This window comes from Equus asinus, chromosome 4 (genome assembly GCF_041296235.1).
Source record: "Equus asinus isolate D_3611 breed Donkey chromosome 4, EquAss-T2T_v2, whole genome shotgun sequence".
In the NCBI taxonomy this organism is placed as follows: Eukaryota; Metazoa; Chordata; class Mammalia; order Perissodactyla; family Equidae; genus Equus; species Equus asinus.
The window spans coordinates 68,967,161-68,993,968 of NC_091793.1; the positions used below are offsets into that span (position 1 = coordinate 68,967,161).

At 48.1% G+C, this 26,808-nt stretch overlaps 1 protein-coding gene across 1 annotated transcript in view; it reads right to left on the reverse strand.

Moving 5' to 3' along the window:
* Positions 1-26,808, reverse strand: part of LOC123285369 (coiled-coil domain-containing protein 93-like) — a 116,365-nt gene that overhangs the window by 28,401 nt on the left and 61,156 nt on the right. The window contains exons 4-6 of the mRNA XM_044769266.2: positions 21,671-21,771; positions 21,039-21,056; positions 299-335 (exon numbers count right to left, since the gene is read on the reverse strand). Coding sequence (XP_044625201.2) covers positions 299-335; positions 21,039-21,056; positions 21,671-21,771 — 156 coding nt within the window. The remainder of the gene's footprint in view (positions 1-298; positions 336-21,038; positions 21,057-21,670; positions 21,772-26,808) is intronic.

The window sequence follows — 26,808 nt, forward strand, 5'->3', positions numbered from 1 at the left end:
CAGTGTCTGACCCCGGGCCATGACTTTCAATCACCCTTCACTTCCAGCCCCACGATGAGGCTGCTGCTTCAGCTCCCTGGCCTTTGGAGGCAGCAGGCTGGTGATGCAGGAGGGGGATGCAGTGGCCACAGGCAGCTGGCACATCCCTGCTGCCTCGCGTTGGCCAAGGACGAGAGCCTGGCCGGCAGCAACCCGGCCATCCCACCGCCGCTAGGCAGCCTGTCACTGCAGACAGAGGCAAAGGAGGGGGCACTTCCGTCTCTCAAATATTCTCTTCCATTATCCAGGCTTTTCTTACCTTCTCTGTTTGGCTCTGGCGGCTAAATCCATATCTTCTGCAGGCCACAAAAAAGGGGAGTTCGATTACTATTCAAAAATCACATAAATTTGGTCAAATGCATTTTGGTTCCATTTTTATGAGAAAAGCCCCAAAGAGAATTAGGCTTAGGCTATTTAGGGACTGGAGAAAATGTTTTAAGTGCCTAAACTGCAGACATATTTCACTGTTTTTGAATAAAAGGCCAGTCATCATATTTGCCATATAAATAACATAAATGGGAACTCTCAGATAATGCAGAGTGCAACTTTCTTTTTCAGGGCAATCATTATTCCTTGAATCAGGAAATGCATTTCGGATCCACAGTTTAATCTAAAAGCCTTATAAATATCTGTATAAACAAACATGGGTGTGTTTGCTCAAGCTAAACATGCTCTCTAATGGCTACTTTCACACCTCAAGTGCAGGCCATTTTTTATTCTCAAACATAACCCAAGCACAATGTCAATAATGTGGTGTGTTCACATCACACAACCTTAAATTCAAAGAAACTCACCAATGCACTTTAGCTTGAATTAGTTTATTTTTAGGTTCTGTTTAATATCTACGCTTTTTTATTTTTGAAAAGCAAGTATAACAATAAAAGACCATTCAACTCAAAACAAAAAGCACAATGCAAAACACCCAACCTCACTTACCTTTAAGTAGTTTATAAGGAAATAAGGTTACATGCAACCGTTGAAGAAAACCAACTGAAGACTTCTGCTCTGCCCACGCTCACACCATCCCTCACCTGCACGGTTAGTGTGCTGGCCTCTTGCCTGGTCTTGGGCCTCCAGCCTCACCCCACTCCCACTTTTCCTCACCATTCCTCACCCAACTTCCCATCGGTCAGATCTGCATTTATTGATGGCAGGCCTCTTCCCTCAGGAGAAAAAGGGCCTCCTCAGCACTCTCCATAGGGCTCCTCCTCTATGGCTCTAACCACAGCCTCACTCCCAGCAGCTCATCTCCATCCACACGCTCCTCTCCATCTACTGCCTGAACAGAGAGCTCTGCCCACGCTGTGCCGTTCTCTTCCCTCTTTCCACTTTCCTAACCACTCATCTCAGCTCTAAAGCTACCTCCTTTCCAAAGCATCCCCCATGCACAGACACCCTGCTGTGGGCAATCCACCCCTGTGTCTGTACAGGTGCCCCCACTTCCCAGATGGCAATCATGTCCAACTGCCTGTCTGCATCTTCTCCTGAAGGACATCGATGCTACTTTTACATCCTTTATTTCCAACGCATGCTGAACGAATAAACAAAACATAAGTGAAAGGAAATGCAGAAATCAAGAAGCCAAGAGTATCACCTGACCTTGCAATAAGTTGTCCTATAACTGGAGAGACCAAAAAGTCACCACTGGGCACAATGTGCCCATCCATTAGGAATTAATCTACAGGCCCAAAGTGCAGCAGACTGAGGTTAAATCATGAGTATTGAGATAAACTCTGGAAAGGACCTCATGGCAGCCTCTGTGAACTGGCTGAATCAGCATCTACTGCGTCTTCCTCTACCGCAGAGGCTGAACAACAAAAAACTGTTTTCCATACTCTCTTGCACCTAGGTTTCTCCACGCCATTTAGGTTCCTCCACTCAGATGCATTTGCTGGAGTTCTGAACGTGCAACAGTTCGATGAGGAGAGAGGGAGGGCATATCAGATTAATTGTGCTGGTGCAGATCACAGTAGCAGAAACCTGGTTCTGGGGTCGCAACTGTCACAGTGGCTTCCTGACTTTGGTAGAAGCAGTGTGGTTCCCTTGTCAGCAGCTGTAGCACCAGCTTCCCAATTCCATAGGCCACTAGTTGGCTTCCTGATCAAGGAGACAGGAGAAGCATATTTGGAGGCTCAGTTCTAATGGGACGCTTGGGAAATGACACTGGCTCAGCCCAGATTCCATCTCTTAAGCCTCCCCATGGATCCCTGCAATCCAGCGGGAGGGTTGTGTCTTCTCAACCAAGTACCCTGACCAAGAGCGGTTCTCACCAGTTTCCCGCTCCCAGAAGTCCAGAAGTGTCCTTGCATCTGGGGTATTCCTTTGTTTTCCCGGTCCTCAGTTTCCAGAGACCCTCAGGGCAGAAGACTCACGTTCAGGCAGATAGCCCTTATCTAAGGCCCAGGAATTTTATGGATTTCCCAAATAAAGCAGCAAACAACTAAATCTGAGTGACTCAATTCCCAAGTCCCATCTACTCCTCCTTAAAGACAGAGACTCTGGGAACACTTTCTGACCAGCCCAAACTAGGCTAGGCCCCCCGAGGTGTGTGCTTCCATGTACAGACCAGCAGTGTACTCCCACGGTGCCCAGTAACTATGTGTTATGTGTAATCTGTCTGATGAGCTCCTGGAGGGGAGAGAATTTGCTTCATTCGCTTTTTTTTTCACATTTTTAAATTAAGGTAAAATTCATATAACATAAAATTCACCATTTTAAAGTGTATACTTCAGTGGTTTTTAGTGTATTCACTATTTTGTGCAAATCCCACCACTACCGAATTCCAGAATAGTTCCATCTCCCCAAAAAGAAACTCCATCCCTACTAGCAGTCTGTCCCATTGCCCCCTCTCGGCATCCCTTGGCAACCACTAATCTACTCTCTGTCTCTATGCATTTGGCCATTTTGGACCTTTCACATAATGGAATCATACAACATGTTGCCTCCTGTGCCTGGCTTCTTTCACTTAGCATGTTTTCAAGGTTCATCCATATTGTAGCATGAGTCAGCACTTAATTCTCTTTTATAACTAAATAATACCCTACTGTATGGACAAACCATATTTTGTTCATCCATTGCTCAGCTGATAGACAGTTGGTTTGTTTCCTCTTTTTGGAGACTGTGAATACTGCTGCTATGAATATTCACGTACAACTTCATTCACTTTTGTTTCGATACCGCCTGGTACGGTGCCTGGCACACAGTAGGTACTCAATAAACGTTTGCTGAATGAATGAAAAGTCCAGCTCATGTTCCTAAAGGGCTCCTCCTCCATGTGACATAGAGGCAATGCTTCCATAACAAAGAACAGCTGTCCTCGGTTGCCTATTAATGCCTGCCTCATTGCGTTCAGTGTCTCTGAACAGAAGGTGTTCCAGTGTCTCCGGGAGACTCTTCCATGTTGTCCGAGCTTCATCAAGAGAGTAAGACAGCCCTTTATGGCCTGTCATCCCTCTCAAAGAGCAGGGGAATGCTTCCACTAATTTCTACTACAAAAGCATTTACTTCTCTTTTATCCTTTCTATGCTGCTCTATCCTACAGCCTTTCCTCTTGCCCTGTCAGCCCTGCCCTTTCTTCCCAAATGCCAGGCTGAACTTCAGTGCCATATACTTCAGTACGTTCCTGCCTTCCCTATCGTGAGCTCCGACTCCCCAAGTGGGCTCACGTCCTACACCGTCAGCATCAATGGCGTCCCAGCCCTCTTACCCCTCAGTTCCCTTCCTCATGCCCTAGACTTAGTATCGGGTCTTCGACATCAAGGGGGACCATCCAGAATAGCACAGTCCACGAGAAATACGGGAGCCACACACAGAACTTAAAATCGGTAGATTCACCTCTCAAGACACTCCAAACATACTCAAACATTGTCCAATAGCTAAATCAATCATGAATTTTTAAATTTAAGTGTCTTAATTAAAATTAACATTCTGTTCCTGAGTCACACTAGTCACATTTCAAGTGCTCAATAGCCACATGTGGCTAGTGGCTACCACGTAGGAACTCACAATTCTAGAAAACAAACCAAACATCAAGAACAATAGCCACAGGGCAAATTAAGACACATATCAAACTATCTGCAACCCAGAACAAAACAGGGACATTAAAAAACCCCTAAATACTAAGGACTGTAGGCCCTAGTCTTTGTTCATCCAGCAAGCATTTATTAACTACCTTCTATGAGCGTGTCATCGGCCTTACCGTGAGAGGGGACACAAATAGCCTGGGAGAGACACGTCAAATTTCATTTACTAAGTACAGAATGAATTCAAGGCAACTCGAAATTAAGCCTCAAATAGTGTAGAAGAGGCTAATTCCAGCATTCTAGTGGCTGTACTTCAAAATTCCACTTGCAAGTCAAACACGCTGCACATAAAACGCATTTCCCCACAGTGGCAGTTAGTAGAGCATGGTTAGGTGTTTAAGTTGGCTCCTAAAAGTTGATTTGATCTACAATAAAATTGAAATATTACAAAGTTACAATTTTGTCTAAGCCTAAAATCAAACTATGAATCCCTGTATTTCCAACAGCGTAACATTTAAACAAATATAGCCAAACATGTTTTTAATGGACACACGGTCCTTAAGGCCTTCAGCAGGGCTGACCAGGCTTAAAGCTCAGCCTTATTTAAGCCACTGAAAGTCTAAAAGAAGGAGTAAGGTGGAATGCTGACCTCAAAGCCAGATGCACTGTGGGCCTAGGCTGACGAGTGATCTTCAGTCCCAAAGAGGAAACTCTAGTTTCAGACTTTCTTCCTCTCGGAGTCAAAATACTTTCCCTCTGATCAAGAGGTGAGATGAAGAGGAAAACAGAAGTCCTGACAACAGATGGGGAATCTGGATTCCTAGGTGGGGATGAGCAAGTAAGGGATGCCACGACATAAAGGGAGAGGCAGGATACAGCAGAGCGAGTCTAACAGAGGGTGGATGGACGCGCCAGGTATGTGTGAGTGGGCTTGGACAGCACCACCTGCCACGGGGCCGCTGCAGGAAAGGGTGACTCCCCCAAGAGCCCAGCGCCCCCATATGGGAGCCAGCCACCCAGGAGCCAACAGGCCAACATACTCTGCCTTGGGGGATGAAGCTGTCCCCTGAACATGCACAAGGAGGCACTAGGTGAGGGAGCTAGGAGGGGGAATAGAGTCACAAGAGCATCCAGTCTGCCAGCTGCTCCTGAGCCCACACACAGCCAAGCATTTTAAACCAACACAGGGTCTAGCGGCAAATCTAGATTTTAAAAGTTAACGCTAACATTCAAAAACTGGAAGATTACCAACAAAATTCCAGCTGTCTAGCTTATTTTATGTATGAAATGAGATCTGGCCACCTGTGACAGTCCCTCAAGGCAACGCTCTTCTGGAGCTGAGCTGCAGCCGCTCTCTGGACAGCGCTTGTGCCCCCAGCTTGCTACTCCCTAAGCTTCCCCCTGCCCAGGTCCTCCACAGCCTGAGCCAGCCTGACCCCTGGAGGCATCTGAATTTGTGGTCCTCCCGTTAGCCCCGTGGAGCTTCACTCCTTCACCCGGGACGTGACCACAGCAGTGTCCGGCCTGGGTTAGATGCACGGGGAATGCAGCCTCAGAGCAGGGGTTCACTGAGTGCCCCGAAGGCAGCTGAGAAGGGGTGTGGGTGGGCGAGGCTTGGGACCAGGGGCTCAGGGAAGTGTCCCCAAGGAATGCTGTGTCTTCTGACTCCAAAGTTGCACCCTGACCTCCTGCCCATCTCCCACTACCTCATGCATCACTACAGCCGGGTGTTCCACAAACCCTGGGCATGCTGGGGCCATGACCCTGGGGTCAGCACCAAGGGCACCAGCAAGAGGCACCCATCCAATGCGCCATCTCCAGCAGCTCAGAGAGCACAGCGCCACAGTGAGGAGGCCACTGCCAGACCCACTTATAGTGAGAAACTGAGCCTCCAACTGAGCCTCCAAAGGGACAAGGGACTGGTCCAAGGTCACGCAGACTTGAAAGGCTTAGAAGCCAGGTCTGCCGGTCTCTCACACAAGCAGACAGGCCAGCCTCAGGCGATGACAACCAGGTGACCTAAGCACAGAGCGGGCTGCGTGTGTCATGGTGGGGGTGGGGGTACTGGACAGGCAGGCTGAGGAACAGATGCCCAGAGGGCAGTCTCCCAGCGTGAGGGCACTGTTGTCTGGAGAGCAGAGCAAAGGCGCTCCTGCTGGAGGACCAGCTCGTCCTAAGGCCTGGAGGCGCTGCAGGATGAGAAACACAGCTTGTACATGACAGAGGGGGACTCCGGAAGCCGCCACCCTCACGTGTGGAGGCCCCTGGACTCCCACTCCTCCCGGCTTGAACCCCACCCTGGCAGCTCTGTCTCCATCTAAGTCTCTGTCTCCCCTCTTTCTGCTGCCCCGAGGCCCAGCCCCTGAGCCAGCTCCTCCTCAGCATCCTGTGCTTTCCACATTGTTCTGTCTTGGTTCAGGCACCACAGATGCATTCCCTCCCTTGAAGTCATAATTAAGTTTCTCATTACTGAGGAACACCCTCATGACCTGACTTCAGAGTTTAAAAAGAATTAACATTGAAAGAAAATCGATGGATAAGGGTCAAAATGAGCACAGGGTGAGGTCACTCAGTTCCTGGGAATGAGGAGCCCTGGTCCAGGAGGGAGAGAGGAGGTGAACTTGACCCCCATCAGGCCCGTGGGTAATCCTCTCATGTATTCAGGGTTTTAGCCATCATCCCATGTCTGAACCCATTTCTGCATCTGGCCCAGAGCCCCCCGAGGGCTCACAGCTTGGAGAGCTCATCAGAGTGTGATCACAGCACTGGGGGCCCAGGTGAGGCCAGAGGGGCTGCAGGAGGGGGTGGGGATCAAGAACGGCTTCATGGAGGAGACAAGGTCTGAGCTGGGTCTCCAAGGACCCGCCATCATCTAGCCAGGGCCTGGCACCAGGCAGGAACCAAGTCCATGATGAGCGAATGAGTGAGTGAACGAATGAACAGGCACCCACCTAACAGACAGAAGGAGGGGCAGCCAGCCCAAGCCGAGGCTGAGACGCAGGGCTCCTGGGGAACATGGAGAGGGGCTGCTGTGGGTGCCCACCTCGCCCCCTTTATGGCCGTCCTGATGCCACAATAGCCAATCTCTGCCCTCTCGGGAGCCCTGGTCTGCGCTCTGCTCTGCGATGCTGCTCACCATTTCCAATCACACCTGTCTGTGTCACCTCTGCGTCCCCATTTGTAAGTGTAGCAGCCATTTGGCAGTTTGTGAAGAGAGGGAGGTCAGTGTGCAGCCCAAGGCTGAAGACAGGAGGGAGAAGGTCACAGGGTTCCCGAGGCAGTGCATCCAGGGGGTTGGCACATCGGCAAGACAGGGTGGGGAGGAGTCCTGCCTGGGGGTGGAGGAGTCCGCTGGGGGGGCTCCCTCACCCAGAGGGACTTCATGGAGAGGATGCAGACATGGGGCAAGGGCTGAACTCCGTTTAGGTCAAGCTGACTTCAAGAAGCTCAAGGACACTCAGAGAGACAAGTCTAGGGGGAAGTGGAAGTGGGGGTGAAGGTGCAACAGAGGGTCAGGGTCGGAGCTCGAGACTCAGATGAGATGGGGCAGTGGAGGGGCTGGAGGACAGCGAGGATATTCATCCAGTGGGGTCGTTAAGAGGGAGACCACTGTGTTGATTTCACAGCCTCCTGATGCCTAATACAGCTGGGCCCAGGAAGGCCATTCAATGAACACATACTGACTTCACCCAAATTCACCCGGTTCTACATTAAATCATAGAATAGAACAGAATTTGCTGAACTCAGGTTAACTAGCTAGAAAGGTGAAAGCAAGGATGATAAACAAAAGCGAAATTCAGATTCGAGACAAAACTAACACTCCACACTAATAACTAAGACTCTCTAAGTTGTAGCCCACTGTGGGCTCAGGGCCTTTGCACTTGCTGGTCTTCTAGCCTAGAACACTCTACCCTCTGCATTGCTTACTCCCTAAAGATCTTCAGGAATTTGCTCAAGTCCTTCCTCACTTTTTCACCATGGTACATACTCCCGCCTGGCTTTGTGTATATTTTACTTACTTTTTCTCAGCCCCCACTAGGCTGGCAGCTGTATGAGACTGGAGACCTCTGCCTGCTTCTCCCACTGCTGCCCAGTGTCCGGAGCTGGCCCAGCAGCAGTAGGGCCTCAGACTTGCGCTAGTGAGTGAACGCTGCAGATTACAAAGGAGCACGCTTCCAGGAGTGCTAAGCGTTATCTGTTCATTCGATGTCCATGGAGCCCTGCTCTGTGCCCAGCCCTGACTCAGGCTGGAGGCACGGACAGATGGCAGTGAAGGAGATGAGACAACAAACTCTGCTGCGCCCGTGGAGCCATCACAGAGGGGGACAAACATTGAGCAGAGCACAGCAGGTTAGATGGCAGAAGTGCCACAGAGGAAAAGCAGGGCCGGGGGACCAGGAGAGGGGGGTGGGGGCAGTGGTGGGAGGAGACGAGAGAGGGGGAGGCCCAGATGGTGCAGGGCATGGGAGGTCCTGTGTGGACCTTCCTCTGGGTGGGGAGAGTCACGGTGGGGTGCTGAGCAAGGGGCCGGGCCCTGAACGCTGTGAGGGGAATGGGGTGGGTGACGGCAGGGAGACTGGGGTGAGGACGCTGTCACTGTAGACGGAGCAGGCAGGGAAGGCTCCTCAGGTGACATCTGAGCTGAGCCTTGTCTGGACCATGTTTCTAGCTTCTGTAACCTGATGCTTTAACATGTGTCCTGCGTGCACATGTGGACACGCCTTGTTCTGAATCCGATCAATTCGGCCTCCTGCCTCCCTCGTCATGCCGTTCCGCCTTCCCCAGGGAGAACCCTCCTTCTTGGGCCCATTTTTCAAAAACAAACCAACCAATCCAGTGTCCATCCACACCCCAACTACCTCCTCTATTGGACATGTGTAGTCGAGGCTGCTACCCCCGGGCCTTGTCCCCCAGGGTGGGTATCAGACAACTGGGACAGCCTCGTGCCCCAAAGCCTGTGAAGTTATTTAGACCAGCCAGTCCTGAGCCTGCTCACCCTGCCTCGCTGTTCCTTCCTCCAGAAATCACAGGAAAGGCTCCTCCTGCCCACAGTGTCCCCCGCTCCCTCTGCCTCCTGACCACCCTGGGGCTTCCCCGTGGGGCCCTGTGTGCTGTGGTGTGGCCCCTCTGGGAACTATGAGCAACAAACTATCTTGGCAATGGCATCATCTCCTCATCTGTTGGCCTTCCCGAACCTCCAGATTTCCATTAATACATTCTATTTTAAACCGGCCCTACAAGATATTTTGCAGACACTAAGCTTAAACAAATGAAGAACAAATATCTTTTACAAGGGTACTTTTTACTTCAAAGTATCTTTTTGGGGTCCAGGCAACAACACCAGTCTCTGAGGAAATTTAAGAAGCTCCCAGCAGCCCGCCACCGGCCCTGGGTGGGGCCAGAAGGAGAGATTGGCCTTGCCCCCTCACGCTGCCCAGCATGGAGGAGGTTGCCACGGCAGGTGACCTCTGGGCCCCCTGGAATGTTGCTGGTGCTGTGGGTGGAGGGGAAGGCCCCAGGCCCATGCAGGGGGGTTGGGCTGGGGGTGGCGGTCCTGGACTCCAGGCCTGGTAGGATCCTGGCAGGTTCTGTGGCCTTCAGCTCTGACTCCGCGTTCCCCTTAGGCAGCTGATGCTGGTTTGCAGCCCTGCAGAGCCAGGCGGGAAAGCCAGGTTTGATGCGATGGCGTCTCCCTGCGCACGCAGACGCCTTCAGCTGCACCGAGTAGGTGAGGGAGAAGCTGCGGCTGCTGGGGTCCATGGGAGGCACATAAGGTCTTACGAGGATGCTGTGGCCCACCACCCGTGGTTTCTTGTCACTAAGCATTAAGTACGTGGCCATGAGGGAGTCATATCGCTTGTTTTTTAAAGAGTCTTCTATCCTGTCCTGCTGAAACCCCATGCTCAGCATTACACTCATTACCCAGGGATCCCTGGTGTCAAAGGGCAGCTCCTTGTAGGGCCGCAGTTTCTCTTGCCCCATATTCACCCAGCGGGCCTTCAGGATTTTCTGGATACTTATTCTTTTTTGTGGGTTGAGGGTGAGCATTTTGCCAAGGAGGTTCCTGCACTCCCAGGACAGGAACATCGGCAGCGGGAACCTCCCACTCAGCACCCGCCTGCGCACCGTCGCCGGGTCACACCCCCAGAACGGCGGGGCCCCGGTGAGCAGGAAGAACAGCACCACGCCCAGGCTCCACACGTCCGCCGGGGGCCCGGCGTAGGCTCGGCCCTGCAAGGTCTCCGGGGCCGCATACCAGGGGCTCCCGCACTGGGTGCTCAGCTCCTGGCCCAGGAACACGGCGCTGCTGCCGAAGCCCGACAGCTTCACGTTGCCCTCGCTGTCCACAAGGACGTGCTCCAGCCGCAGGTCCCGGTGCACCACGCCCTTCCGGTGGCAGTACTCCAGGGCCGAGGCGAGCTGCCGAAACTTCCCTCGGGCCTCGTCCTCCGCCATGGGGCCGCTCTTCCGGATGTGGTCCAGCAGGTCTCCTCCGCTCACGAGCTCGCTGACGATGAAGGACGTCTCCTCTGTGGCCACGACCTCCAGCAGCTTGAGCACGTTCGGGTGGCGCACGGTCTTCAGGCTCTGGACCTCGCAGTGCAGCGCCTTTGTTCTGGAGGCGCTCTTCCCACTCCTCTCCACCATCTTAACCGCCACCTCGGTCCCGGTGGGCAGGTGCTGGGCCAGCTTCACCTTGCAGTAGCTGCTCTGCCCGATGGTCTTTAGCAGCTTGTAACTGGCTACATGGGTCTTACTGTTGCCAGAGGCGGCCGCCAGGCCCAGAGACATGGTGACCTGAAACTAACGCTAACTAACACTACTCCCTACTTACTAATTAGGCTAATAAACAAAAGTAACTAACACTAATGATTCTAAGAAGGGCACCTATACTAACTATAGTAACAAATAATACAAAGTATAATAAACACGTTAACTATGCTATCTACACTAACAATACGAACTATACTAACTGCACTAATACTAAAAGTACTAACTAAAAAATTTAAATAAAATGGGAGAAACAACAAAAACAAAGAAAAAATTAAAATGAGCAAAGAACGAAGAAAAATGGAGAAAAAGAAAAAAGGGAAAAGTAAAAAGAAAAATTAGAAAGACAAAAAGAATAAAAAATGAGAAAAATAACAAGAAAATAAAAATTAAAAAAAGAAAAGAACAGAGAAAAATAAAACAATAAAAAATCAGAAAAATAAAAATGAGAATAGAAAAAAGTGAGAAAGGAGAACCAAGAAAAATAAAAAAGAAAATAATAAACAAAAATGAAAAAAGAAACAAAGAAAAATAGAGAAAAAGGAAAAACTGAGAGAAAGGAAAAGAAAAATGAGAAAAAGACAAAAAGAATAAAAAAATGAGAAAGGAGAACAAAGAAAAATCAAAAAGAAAATAAAAATGAAAGAAGAAAAAACAGTAGATGAAAAAATAAACAAAATGGGGGAAAAAATCGGAGAAAACAAGCTGGGTGTGGTCTACCAACAGGTCACCAAAACAGCTGCCTGGGCAAAAGACCGAAAACCTAACCCCACCCAGAGGCTGATATAGGTTTTCATCAATTCCATCATAGTGGCTCCTTATGAGGTCAGAGCAAGAAAGGCACCAGGCATGGCTGGGGATAGACTCCAGTGGTTGGCTCACTTTTTGGTCTCAAGACCCCTTTACTCTTAAGAAAAAGGACCCCAAAGAGTTTTTTACTTGTGTGGGATATTAGAGAGTGGTGTTTCCTTTATTAGCAATTAAAATCTGTAGGATGCTTCAATGGCCTTTTCACTTCTAATTTAAAAATATGTAATCATATTTGGCTTTTAAAGACCTCATAACGACTAGATGTCAAATATTCAATTCCTTTTCCTTAAATTCTGATTAATCTGAAAATGATCCTACAACTTAACTGATAGTATACTACTATAGGAAAATGTTCTGTTGCATAACACATGCGAAGAGACATCATTAACGTTCACAGAGCTGAGAGGAAGAGAGCTTTCCTCCTATTTTCCCCAGTTAGATCAGGAGCTGATTTCTCACCAGAAACCTTGCAGGCCAGAGGGCATGGGCTGATGTACTCAAAGTGCAGAAGGAAAAAAGAATCCAACCAAGAATCCTATATCTGGCAGAACTGTCCTTAAAACATGAGGGAGGAATTAAGACATTCCCATAGAAAGCACAGCTGAGAGAGTGTTGTACGCCAGACCTGCCTCCAGCAAGGGGCGTCCTTCAGGCTGAAAGGAAACCACAGGGGACCGTAACTTGACACCTTATGCAGAAATAAAGGTCTCTGGTCCAAGTAAGTATGCTGACTCCAGTGGAGAGGGTCCCAATTGAGTTGAACTGTCAGGGAATTGTCAGATGTCAGGGAATTGCTGGTGGTGTGGGAACACTTTGTCCCCCTATCCACACATCAGAAGTGGGTACTAGGATTCTAACCAGGTGAGCTCACAGTGTGCAAACCCACCATGCACACACTGAGGACAGAAGCACTGTGCAGTGTGTGTTCTAGTCTATAAAAACATTGAGAACAATAATCTGAAAGGGGGAAGAAGGAGGGGGGATAGACGATACGAGATTAGCTAGGAGCTGATAATTGCTGGAACTGGGCACATGGGGGGAGTAGTCATTATACTGTTTTTCCTACTTTCGTGTCTCTCTGGTTTTCCACAAGAAAAAACTGAACAAAAACACAAAAGTGAATGAATTTGGATAGCCGCACTCCTGGACTCCTGCTAAGTGGCAGGTGGGGAGCAGGCACGTGACGCACCGTGGCTTCTGTGAGGTCGGCTCAGAGAGGCTGGACAGACCATCCTCCTCTCACAGCCACGCTGCAGAGCTGGTCCGATCAGATCTGTGGTCACGATCACGGCACCCCTTCTCTGGGTGAGAGCCCCATCAGAGCATGTGATCAAAGCCATGGACCCCACGCCAGAAAAAAGCACACACTCCACTGCAACTCTGGCCATGGAGAGTCCTGTGCACTGGCCACAGAGCAATGTCCAGCAATTGAGACAGCTGGCCCTGACTGTCCCAGCTTTGGGGTGCTCCACCGTGTCTTAACTATTTGGGGTGGTGCAGGCTTGGAGAAAGAGCTAGGCAATATGCACTTCAAGGACATGAAGATCTTTAGCCCAGGATGTGAGGCCAACATAAAAGGTGGCATGTTTCCCACCGCACACGGCTGAGAGAAGACGAGGCCTGTGTGGTCAGCAGGGGCAGGCGTGGGGGAAGTGGGAGCAGGGGTCAAAGGGCACACGCTGCAGTTAGCAGGATGAGTCAGTCTAGAGAGCTAACGTGCAGCAGTAATAACACTGCTGTCTCATGCACTGGAAATTTGCTGAGAATGGATTTCAGGTGTTTGCACCAAGAAAAAAAAAAGACAATTATGTGAGGAGATGTACATGTTAATTAGCTTTACTGTAGCAACCATTTCACTATGTATCGGAGTACCAAAACATGTTGTACGCCTTAAATATGTATAATTTTTATTCTCTTCCCAAAAAGGCAAGGTCTGTGGTAGGAATGGCCAGTAGCTGTACCTGGACTCTGTGATTTCTACGATGGAAGGAATGACACTCCTGCCAGGTTCAGGCCTAACCTTGAAAAAGACTGGCAAGTGGCACTTTCTCTCTCTTAGGAACCAGCCATGACGCTGTGAGGAAGCCCACGTGGCCACATGGCAGAGGACCAAGGCCCCTGGCCATCAGCCCCGCTGAGCTCCCAGCTTGTCAGCCATCACCAACTTGCCAGCATTGTGAGCAAGGCCTCAGCTGATGTCACAGAGGGCGGAGAGGAGCTGTCCCCCTGGGCCCAGCCCAAACTGAAATCGTGAGTGAATAAATGATGATTCTCATTTTAAAGCACTAACATAGGGGGTGGTTTGTTACACAACGACAGATAACCACAACACCCCTCCCCCCTTGCTCCATGCAGGCTCCAGTTCCTCAAAGGCCCCGAAGCCCCCGTTACTGGGTGAATGTTTGTGTCCTCCCCAAATTCCTATGTTGAAACCCTAACCCCCAGGGTGGCTGTAGCTGGAGACCGGCTTGTGAGGAGATGCTAGGGGCTAAATGAGGCCATGAGGGTGGGGCCCTAGCTTGGTAGGACCAGTGCCCTGACAAGAAGAAGGGACGAGAGCATGATCTCTCCACCACGTGAGGCCCTGGGGAGAAGGCGCCAGCCAGGAGGAGGGGCCCCCCAGGAACCCGCCCTGCCAGATGCTGATCTGGGGCCTGCAGCCTCCAGAACTGTAGGAAAATGAACTTCTGTTGTTCACGCGGCCGTCTATGGCACTCTATTGTGGCAGCCAAGCTGACAGATGCCCCCAGCCTCAAAGCCCCTGCCCACCCCTGCTCCTGCCTGGAAAGCTCCATGTACTTAATGCCTGCCATTGTCCCTCTCAGCAGCGGCCGCTCTATGCAGCGGCATCACTGACTGCCTCCACACCCTCGGCCGGGCCTCCACCATCCATCCCTCTCTGAGCAGCCGGCTGCTCTCCTCTCCACCCAGGCTGTTCTGCAGCTGATCCTCCTGGAGGACGCTGCACCTCCCTGAACTCCGCACAGGACCTGCACACACGTGCTCTGGTTTAGAAAAGACAGTGGCACTGCCCAGGAAGGTCAGAGCACCTTTGGACCCAGAAGTTCTGCTCCCAGCTATAAATGCCAGTGAAGCGTGGGACACGGCCTAGGGTGGTGTGCTCTCGGAGCCTCAAGCTGGAATGGGCCTGCATGTCTCAATGGGACAAAGGCTGAATATGGCCCATCCACACAAGGAACACAAAACAGCCACCAGAATGCAGGTACCCTGGCCACCCCCAGCAGCCGAGTGAGTCACCCAGGCAGCCAGGCTGCAAACAGGGTGCACATTGCACTTTACGTAAAGGAGAAAAATGGGGAAAATGCAACGCCTCAGCTGAACGTGCCCCTGGGGAGTGAGACAATGAGGCTGAGGAGGGACACGACTGTCACAAAGCCAGGGCACTGACAGTCACCCCAGGGAGAGGGGCTTTTGTCAGGGGGGATACAAGTGCTTCTGGGCTGCTAGCAATATCCCATCTACTGACACAGGGGGTGAATACAGACATCTCCACGACATGAATCTTTAAACTGTACACACACACACACACACATATGTATGCGTATACACTGGGTGTCTTCTGTGTGTCTATATCATAATTTTGAAAAAGAAAAAAAATGAGCAATTGTCCAACAAAGTGATGGATTACTATTTTAAAAAGGAGAAGAGAGCCCCCACTTTGCTCCTCCCACATCCAGGCCCCTTGTCACAGGTGGACGCCCCCAGCCTCCCCTGCCAGCGCCCAATCCCCCACCCCCGCCCTGAGAACTCGCCAACAGCAAATAAGATCCAAAGCAGGGAGTTCCCAGCGATGTGTGCTCCAGCTGCCTGAATGGAAACCCCTTGTTCTAGAAGGACATTGAACGCCCTGTCCAGCAATTCCAAGTGGGCATCGGTGCCCACCACAAAGCCCGCTGTGCTGGCAGGTGATGGAAGACTGGAATGGCCAGCAGAAACTTGTGCTGTCTCCTTGCTCCAGGGGACACGGACAAGGAGCAGACAGCTCTCTGTCAGCGGGACGACTCTCCAAGGCCATTCTCAGGAAGCCTGAGGGAAAGCAAGCTGTGGACGGGGAGGAAGGGTGGTCTGGGAACAACGGGAGAGGGTGTTTGTCCTCGCTTTGTTCTCCATTTCATCACAGCTGTGCGGGAGGAAAGCAGGCAGGGCAGGGTGTGTGTGCGTATGTGTGAGTGTGTGGGTGTGCATGTGCATACCTCAAGCTTCATCTCCATCTCCATCTCTCCTGGGGGAAGCCAGATCCCCTACCTGTGAGCGGCCCTGTGGAGGGGCCCACATGGTGAGGACTTGACGCCTCCTGCCGCCAGCCACACACGGGAGATTACAGGTAGATCTCCAGCCCTGGAACGAGGCAGCCACAGCTGACATCCTCACTGACCCCACGAGAGCCCTGAGTCAGAGCTGCCCAGCCATGCTGCCCCTGGGCTCCTGACCCACAGAGACCAGAAAATAAACACTTACTGCAGTAGCTGCTCAGTGTCAGGGTCATTTGTCACCCAGCAGGAGAGAGACCCCTCCTCAGAGCCTCTCCGCTATCCCCCCGCTTGGCAGCCTTCACTCAGGGCCCCTGGAGCTGTCTCACGTCTGTTTACTGTCTCTGCCTTTCTTGTTAGGAGGAAGCCCCCGTGAGGACAGGGGATTTGTTAGGTTCACTGTAGGGTCCCCACATTCCAAGACAGTACAGAGGCTCCTTGACAAATGGCTGAGGTGCAGCAATGCGGCAAACCAGTAGCCCCATCACTCTGACCTCCCGTGTCTGAGGAGCCAGAATATGACAGGGAACAAGCACGAGCCCTGAGTCAGTCCTTCCTGGTCCCAGCCCCAAGCAGCATGAGTCACCCAACCTGTAGGAGCCTCGGTTTGCTAGTCTGTGGATCAAGGATGTTAGTAACAGCTGGAAGTCAGGCCAGTGTGCGCTGTGGAGGCTAGGGGCTCTGAGAGCCAGTGCTCCTGGGACAAAGAGGGAGCTTCCTGCTGTCCCCTATTATAGCACAATAGATAACTGAGCCTTCACCGGGCCTTCGGAGGGTGAAGGTACAGCTGATCATGTTTTTCACTCTTGTTTCACTTCTCTGGTGGACCCTGCAGGCTGATTCACTCAACATGTGTGCTGAGCCCCTCCTTCTGTGCTTGGCTGCATGGGAGTCTCTGGAAAAAACTGAAACCTGCATCTGCCTGACTCCCTTGCAGCCAGGGTTCTGCCAGTAGCCTCAGCTCCTCTGGACAGATGCCTGCCCGAGGTTAAAAACGTGGAAGGGAGCCCCCCAAGGTGGTGGAGGATGGGGCTCCTGGCTGGCAGGGAACAGAGGGTCCGGTTCTCCCACAGCAGCATGCTCCAGTGTCTGGGCCTGAGCATCACAGGCAGTGGGGTTTCCACGGCAACAGTCAAGTGCAGGCTTACTGATTGTCCAGGTGACTGTTAGTGTTGTCTGTGGCCATGGGGCATCCAAGCTTGGTCCCCTGGTGGTCCTGGCATCTCAGTCCTAGCACCTATGAACAGATTCCCCTCTGCTCGAACCAGAAAGAATGGATTCTGTCGTCTGCAACTAATCACTGAGACTGGCAGAAGTTCAGATTCTGAAATCACCTCTATTGTTTGTCTCATGTGAAAAAATACAGGAAAGTTTAAGAAAAATAAGTAAAAATCTTCTATAATCCCACTGCCTGGAAGTAATCACTGTAATATTTTTGCATGTTTCCTTCCGGACTTTGCCTTCTATCCATTTTGTTATATGGTCAAAATGACGGTTTATATCATCCTATGCCCGCTTTGCTCACTCAGCAGGGAGTGTAAAAGCGTCCCAGTCACCTTGTCCACGAGGCCTGCAGCAGCTTTCTAAACTAAGTCAGTTTCCTCTTTACCCACTCTTACTTCTTTTAAACCATGTTCTTGAGGTATGATCGACATGCAAAAGCTGTGCATATTTAACACACACAATTTGATGACTTTGGAGATGAGTATTCATCTGTGAAACCATCACCACCATCTATGCCATGAACGTATCCATCACCTCCAGAAGTTTCCTCCATCCTTTTTATTTATTATTGTGTGTGTGTGTGATAAGAATATCTAACATAAGATTTACCCTCTGAGCAAAGTTTTAAATACAACACCCAGCACTATTACCCAGAGGCACAGTAGCTCTCCAGGACATGCTCACCTTGAGTAACTGGGACTGTACCCTTTGACTGACAGCTCTCCATTTCCCCTTTCCCCAGCCCCTGGCAACCACCACTCTACTCTCTTCTGTAAGTCTGACTGTCTTAGATGCCTCCAGTAAGTGGTATTATGTAGTATTTCTCCTTCTATGTCTGCCTTCCTTCACTTAGCAAATGTCTTCTAGACTGACCCAAGCTGTTAGAATGGCACGATTGCCTTCTTTTTTCAAGGATGAATAATATTCCATTGCGTGTGGCTAGTGGCTACCATGTGTTAACTCACAGTTCTAAAAAACAAACTAAACATCAAGAACAATTGCCCCAGGACAAATTAAGACAAATATCAAACGATCTGCAACCCAGAACAAAATAGGGACATTAAAAAACCCTAAATATTAAGGACTGTGGGCCTTATTCTTCATTCATCCAACAAGAATTTATTAACTACCTTCTATGAGCATGTCATGGGCCTCAACATCAGAGAGGACACAAACAGCCCGGGAGAGGCACATCATATTTCATTTACTAAGTACAGAATGAATTCAAGGCAACTCAAAATTAAGCGTCAAATGGCATAGAGAAGGCTAACTCCAGCCTCTAGTGGCTGTGCTTCAAAATTCCACTTGCAAGTCAAACACACTGCACATAAAATGCATTTCCCTAAAGTGGCAGTTTGCAGAGCATGGTTAGGTGTTTAAATTGGCTCCTAAAAGTTGACTGGACTCATAATAAAACTGAAATATTACAGAGTTTCAATTTTAAGTCAAAAATCAAAACTATGAGTTTTGTTTTTCCAACAGCATAACATTTGAATAAACATACTCAAACGTGTTTTCAATGGACACACGGTCCTTAAGGCCTTCAGCAGGGCTGACCAGGCTTAAAGCTCAGCCTTATTTAAGCCACTGAAAGTCTAAAAGAAGGAGTAAGGTGGAATGCTGACCTCAAAGCCAGATGCACTGTGGGCCTCGGCTGACGAGTGATCTTCAGCCCAAAGAGGAAACTCTAGTTTCAGACCTTCTTCCTCTCGGAGTCAAAATACTTTCCCTCTGATCAAGAGGTGAGATGAAGAGGAAAACAGAAGTCCTGACAACAGATGGGGGATCTGGATTCCTAGGGGGGGATGAGCAAGTAAGGGATGCCACAACATAAAGGGAGAGGCAGGATACAGCAGAGTGAGTCCCAGAGCCAGCAGGGGGCCAGCCTTGCTTGACTGGGGAAGGGAAGGCAGAGGGACTAAGAGCAAGAATAACGGGGCTGCAGGCAGCGTTAGTGCTAGGGGTACTGAGTATTTAGGGACAAGAAGAACTGAAAGGAGAGGCTCAGGATAGCATCCTCATTTGAATCTAAAGGTCCCATTTAAGGGCATTTGAGAACAGAAAACTGCTGCTGCTAATAATGATGGTGATAATGGTGATGACAGATAGCACCTAAGAGTTGACATTTACCACTTTCTACATAAGACAAACTGTTCAAAGTTATTCACATATATATTGTTATGTAATCCTCATTTAAGGGGAAAGGTCTCCATGCAGTGGAGAGTTCTGAACAGAACCCTGAGGAAAGAGTCGGAGAGCCAGAAAGGAGGGGAGGGGACTTGCCAAAGAAGGAAAACAAAACACACTTGTTGGCACTTTAACTTTATCCAATATACTCTGTCAGTTTTAACAACCACTCCTTTCTTATTCGGTCTCAGACCAAATAACTAAGACTACACCTGTCTTTCTAAAACCAAGAGCCAGACTCTCACTGGAGGCTCAAACAATATTTCTAGATAATGATAATGACACGCTTTTAGAGCCCAACAAACCTGAGTTCAAGTCACAGTCTGAGGCTCTTAATAGTTCTTAACTGTTAGTAGTTGACCTTGGGCAAATTATTTTTTAACCCTTCTGAATGCTGTCTTTATCATTCTCACAAAGGAGAATGAGCTAAAAAAACTATCAAATGTCCTAAGTATCCACTTGCCCACCTCTCACAAACCCACTCTCTCCTTGCCAGAAAGCTCCACAGAAAGCAAAATAATCCCTCTCCCAAAAAAACAAAAACAAAAAATCCTCATCACACACCTACCCTCGTCTGAGAAATCAGGAGAACTCAGCATGACCCACTAACAGGAACTAAGATTGGTACTGCAACACTGTGCCCCTTTCTAACCCTCCAAATGTGAGAGGAGTCACAAACAGAAGCTGTGTCCTGCTCCCTTCCGTAAAGAAAGCCCAGCCTGACTCTGGCCTCAAACTGCACCAAGCACTCCTGAGGATGCAGAGGATGTCTCGAATTTACCCAGCCCTCACAAGGTGATAACAGCTACCATCTACCATGCACGCAAATGATCCAATTTGAAACTGAGGATTTCAAAACAAAGTATCGAAATAGTGTCAGCATGGTCTCCGTGAGGTGGGTCACTTACCAACTCTCTGACTCCTTTTCACTCCCAGGAACATTGGAGGATCCATGATATTGGAAAAAATGGAGGTATGAACAATACAAACTAACAAACAGCACAACATTCCCCTAAGTCCTCTGGCTCTGGAACATGTGACATTCACAGAGGTTGTCTCTCCAGCTCTGGGTCACCCAGAGCAGTGCAGCCTCATCTACTCACTTGCAGCTTGGGCTTGGCTAGAAAGACCCCATCACGGTGCCCATGGCGTGCAACCGTCCAGCTGCACAGGGCCCCCACAGGCAGAAGGGCCCCATACTTGGTTGTTGTTGCTGTCTTGAATTTCTTGACAATTAATCATTATTAATAATTCTTAACAAGGGGCCCTGCATTTTCATTTATATTGGGTCCCATAAATTACGTAGCTGCTCTGGTACTGCCTGACTCAGAAGAGGAGTTCAATTCACAGTAGCAACTTGTCAGCTGTGGGGGCAGCCAACACACCAGGTGGCTTAGGGACAGAACTAACAACTAGTTAGAAAACAGACTAGTTTTCATCCTTGGGAAGGAAGGATTTGACCCCACACTACTCCCTCAAAAACAAAAACAAAGTGGTGATTGCAATTCCATTTGAAAGATGGAATAATTAAGCCAATTAAGCCTAATTTCTGCTGGTTCTATTTCCCCAGAGGGGGAAGCCATCGAGTGCTCACTTAGGGAGACACTAGGTGGTAGTGCTGTTAGTTCCAGCCACGCAAGGAGGGTTGGGTTAGGAGGCAGCGCACAGCAACCACTTCCAGCATAAAGGAAGAAACACAAGGAGGCACACTCACATCAAGGAGTCAGTCACCCTAAGTAGAAAACGCAGGACATGAACGAAGGTCAAAACCCAGGGTCAACCAAAAATTCAGTGAGGAGAAGCACTTCCGTGTGTGTGTTTTACAGAAAAACTGAGCATCTAAGAGTTGCTTTTTTAAAAATTAGAGACTTTTTTAAGAAGTAACAAACCACTTCTAAATTCTTTTTTCTGGTTAGGACAATTCTTCACAGGAAACCAAAACTCTTATTCTAACACTTAAAGAAGTAAAACTGCTATAACTGCTTTCAATTCTTTAGTTTATCTAAAGATTTCAATAAATGGTGGGGGCACGAAGTGCAGACACTCCCCCCAGCTGCTGCAAATGCCCCAAACACCCCAACCCCCCCAAGGAAGGCAGAGCCAGGGCTCCCTGTTACACCCGCAATTCCAGAGAGGAATTTCAAAGGTCAGGTCTCTAGCACCATCAGGAAACTTGGCTAACAACTTGAGAGAGAAAAGCCCCTGACACTGGAAATCTAGGGCCAAAAACAGCAAACTCAATCAGGTAAAAGTCAACCAAGTTAATCGCAATGAAGCAATTCAAATTAGCTTTTCTTTCCAATGGTTCTATAAAACAGACACTTTAGACAGGGTCCCATTCATTACCTGCCATATTCCAAAAGTGTAGCATGGATTCGAGATTCTTCATCAAGCAGCTCCTCTGCTCCCTGCTGGTGTTTGTATTTCCAACGGGGCTTGTAAACATCCTAAGAAGTGGAGGAGACAGGGCAGTTACTGCGTGTGAGAAGGCTCTCCTCCTGAGCTGGCTGCCAGATGCGTCCAGTCAGGCAGGGAGCGAGTCCTTCCCCATCACAGCGAGCGCGCAGCTCTCCTGCGGGTCCACAGGGTGCACTCAGGGTCACTGCCTTCAAGGAGTCTGCTCCTTTGACTTCCGTACAGGTAGAAGTATTTCCACCCAATCTATTGTGTGCCAACTTTGTTTTAACTTGGCGGGTTTTTATGGTCCTATGACATTTTCATATTTTATGTAGTCAAAGTTATTAATCATTTTATATCTTACTTCCTATCCTAGGGATTGTGAAAAAAATTCTGGTATCTTACTTTTGTAATTTATATTTAGCTCTTTCATCCATCCAGGTTTTCTTTTTTTTGGTACAGTGAAAGGTAGGGATATTTTTTCCTGAATGGAAAATTAAGAATCCCAGCATTATCACTCTAATAGTCATTCTTCCCTGATTTGAAATGGCATGCATATTTAACATAGGCCAATATTATCCTCTTCAATTGCTCTTGCTTTATGAGTCTCTATCATGTCTCCACTGTCCTTTTTCAAATTTCCTGACTATTCTTACACATTTTCTCTTCCAAATGAATCACAGTATCAGCTTGTCAAGTTCATTATGGAAAACTATTGTTTTGATTAGTATCACCTCAAATTTATAGGTTTCTTCGGGAAGAACCAAGATCTTTATAATATTGAGTGTTGCACTGAGAAACAAGGTTTCTCTCTCTATTCAAATCTTTTTTGTTCCTCAATAAAATTTTCCAGAAAAAATACAAATTTTGCACAGTCACTACATATCCAGACCTTTCCACCACCCAGAGTGGCAAACCAGTTCAACAATCACAGACATATATATGTTAACCCAGAATCCTTAAAAAAAAGTCCTGAAATGGCAAAGGAGATGTCAATTCTTAGGCTCTAATACAAGAAAAGGAGAGTGGATACAAATCCTTCAGAGATACATATCTTTTTTTATAAAAGTGTTTCAAGGTTTATCCTCAAAAAGATGTATGAAAACATAAAATGCACTATAAATTTTCACTGACTTTTTAAATTACTAGAGTGTGATTTAGTTATAAATGCAGAAGACAATATAGATCTATTTTGTGTAGGACACCTTCTGAAACTATATATCTCTCTATATATCTACATATACATCTCTTTTATATATATATCTTTTCTCTTTCTCTCTCTCCCTGTCTTCTAAACAAAGCATACGGCATGTACCAGGTGCTCAATTAATGTTGGTCTTCACCTCCAGATAACCTGGTTTGTCATTCTACCCCAAATAAATGTCCTAGTTGACTGCCAAGCTAGCAGTCAAATAAGACCTTAGTAATATTTTCTCAAGGCTCTGGGTACAAATAGGCAGCTGTTTACACAACCAAGGTATTCCATTTGTTTCTGGACCTTTTCTTCTCCACCACCAGAGTTCAACACATCTAATCTTTACCTGGACAACACCAAGACAAGTGTTAATGTTAGGCTTCTCCAGATAGTGGCATTTTTATTCTAATTAGAATTGTTCCCCCCTTGAGAATTCTAGTTAATTTTATTATTTTACTTTTTATTATGAAAAGTTTCAAACATACAGAAAAACATTTGTTCTACAACACATACTACAGAATCTCAACAATTTTCTAGAAAAGGAATGGAAAAGAGTCCGGGATGGTGCTGAAGGTTGTTCTTATAATTGCTGCCACAAACATTCCCTAGTTTGCTGCTAGTGTCTACATGAATAGGAAACTATGAAAAACATAAAACAAATTTATAGGGAAAGGAAAATATAATTTACCCATATGATGTCACTTACTGTGTATGGTTTCATTTCCACTGAGCTCGACTACTGTAGTAGTACCGTATAATTGAGCTTAACTATTATCTTCCTTAGTTACCACAGTCAATGACCTGAGACAGGAAACTGGATTCTTCCAAAGAAGACTGACTCCAAAACGAGAGCATACTGAAACCAACAGCTACAAAGACCTTCTATTCTGGCAAACAATGACAACGTTGGCCTTTATGTAATCACTCCTTATACTTTAAAGCACCTCACCTTTTGCATTTTATAATTACTCTATGAAGTACAGGCAAGGCAGATGCTGTTACCTCCACTTCACTACTGAAGAAGCAGAGATTAAATAATTTGTCCAGGATCTCTAGAATAGTATCCAGCGTAGCCCTAGGTACCCTGGCTGCCAGTCCCAAGGTTTTTCCACTACACTAACTTGCCTCTGGTGGGCATTCTAGTCCCCCACCAGCCATTTCCGCTGAGCCCCCTCACAAGACTCACTACACAAGGTGAGGCTGCCACATGGATCGTTACAATGGTTTGCTTAGGGACCTAAATGTTATAGAGGTTTCCAGGCCAAGTGTAAAAAGAACTACTGCCGAGTCACCCTTCGCAGCAATAGGAGTCAGGAACACTGATGTCTAGTCCCATCTCTGCCACTAACTAGCTCTATGACCTTGGGAAAGGCAATTCCTCTCATTGGGCCTATTTCTTCATCTGTAAAATGAAGGTTGGACTAACAGATCTTGAAGGATACTCCCAGTCTCTCATTCTTCATGTTCTTTTAATCCTGCAAAGATACTGATGTGGTAACATAATTCCATCAATAATTTAAAGTCTGTGATTAATTAAAAAAATGCTTTACACTTGATTGTGTTTTTAAAAAAGAAACAGAATCAACTTATCTTTTGCCATTGATAGTGGGAGCAATAGTAATGGCAATCATTTATTGAATGCTGGGTATGTGCCAGGTATATACTGCTCTATATGTGCTGCTCATTTGATCCTCACATCTACGAGGGTAGCTATCCTTGTTTTCCTTGTACAGATGATGAAACAGGCACAGAGAGGTTAAACAGCTTGCCCGTGGGGACAAAGGTGGTAAATGATAGAGGCAGGATCACTCCAGAACTGGGACTCTGCAAGGTGTTTGATACCCCAACTTTGACCACACGTCATGGTGGGTTCTGATCATTTGTCTCAGTAGATGCTAAAGGACACATGCATGGGATTAAAAAATTAAGGGGAGTCCTTTGTAAAGCAGAGATTCTTGCACTGTGAGAGTCACACATCTCTATTTAGCAGGTTCACCGGTGAGAGCAACTGCTCTGAATCACATCCAAACACCAGGGTGAGGGAGTAGCAGAGCACAGCGCCACGGCAGTGTCTGCAGCAAAGCCCTGACTGCTGCCCCTCACAACTCCTTTATGACCTAAAGGAGCAGGCAGTGAAACAGTCACTACCAACTTGGCATCCTACACTCCAAAGCTCCAGTGGGCCAGACCACACCCCACCCGGCAGGAAGCCACACTCCTGGGGTTGCCTCCACTGACCTTAACAGCTCACTGTCACAGGGCTCAACAGGCAAACCCATAACAGACACGCCTCAGCCCATGAGCCCCGTGAACAAACTGGCTTCCACCTAAAGGGGCTCCACAGATGTTTCCACCACCAAGGGCAAAGTCCTGAAAGATCCCATGAGAAAAAGTTATAACTGAGACAAATACATTTGTTTGCTTTTTCATTCTCACATTAATAAAACAACAACAAACAGAACAAAGTCCTGGGGACTGAGCAAAGGAAATGATGAGAGATGGACGGACGGCGATCATTTCTGAAGAGAGGAACATGTCTATAGACAGGAAAGTTAGCTGGGGAGGCAGACTTCTCCAGACACCCCAAGCCTTAATTCTTTGCTCTTCTCTTTTACATGAGCCCTGCAGGCATGTCTTCTGCTCTGAGGTCCAGCACAAGTCCCGCCTCGGGTCTCCTTGAGTCTGTACCAAGCAGTATAACTTAGTAAATAAGAATCAGGTCACTGCATTATATATATGAGCCACAGATGGCTTCTGCATGTTGGCTCCTAGGTTTATTTCTTCACAGCAGTCTGAGACCTGTTGGCTCAAAAGCCTGCCAGTGCCAAACTCAAATTTTTACACAGCCAATTGTCTTAAACATGCCCCAAATAAGCAGACTCTTAGCCACTTACGGTCTGGGTACATTGCATACTCTGTGAAACTGCACCTAGCACGTGCTAACCATGCAGGATAAGTCCTGGGGCTATAAAGAACCCAAGCCCTTCAGACACTTCTAACCCAGAGACTTCCCTTTGTGCTGCTGAGCAACATCACCTAGACACTGAAACTTCCTCTGTGATGCCCCCTGGGGGGGGGTCCCTTCTTCCCTTCCCCTTCTGGATGGTGGCCCCTGTGCCTAAGCCTCTGGATGGCCACACATTGTGAGAGACTCCCTCACCGCACATGCAAACCTGTCAAAGCACAGCCCAAATAAAGCTTGTGTGCGCTACTGCCACCTTGTGGTCCCCAAACCCCGAATCTCTTACTGGAATGTCCCTGCTTTTACTCCAGCTCCTGGAATGTGGTCTGGCACACAGTGAGTGCTCAATTACTATTACTGAATGGTTGCCTGGCCCCGTGGCCGAAAAGTTAAGTTCGCGTGCTCTGCTTCGGTGGCCCAGGTTTTGCTGGTTCGGGTCTTGGGCGCGGCCCTAGCACTGCTCATCAAGCCGTGCTGAGGCAGCGTCCCACACAGCAGAGCCAGAATGACCTACCACTAGAATGTACAACTATGTACTGAGGGGCTTTGCCGAGAAGAAGAAGAAGAAGAAAAGACTGGTAACAGATGTTAGCTCAGATGTCAATCTTAAAACATATATATTATTGAATGAATACATGGGGTCAGACAGATAAGGTTTTAGTCCCTGCTCCAATACTCACTACCTGTCTGATTTAGGGCGAGTTATTTTAACCTCTGGTTTTCTATCTGTAAAACAGGTATAAGTAAAGTTATTGTGAGGATTAATCAATCAATATATTTAACGGTATCTGACAAATAATAAAGGATAAGACATATATTTTTTGCATATTTTTATCAGACATTTGCTGAATGAAGAGGCCCTCCTCACAGAACGCCCTATGGAAGAACACAGTGGAGTAGTAATTTTAAATGACCTGGTTTCTTAGATGA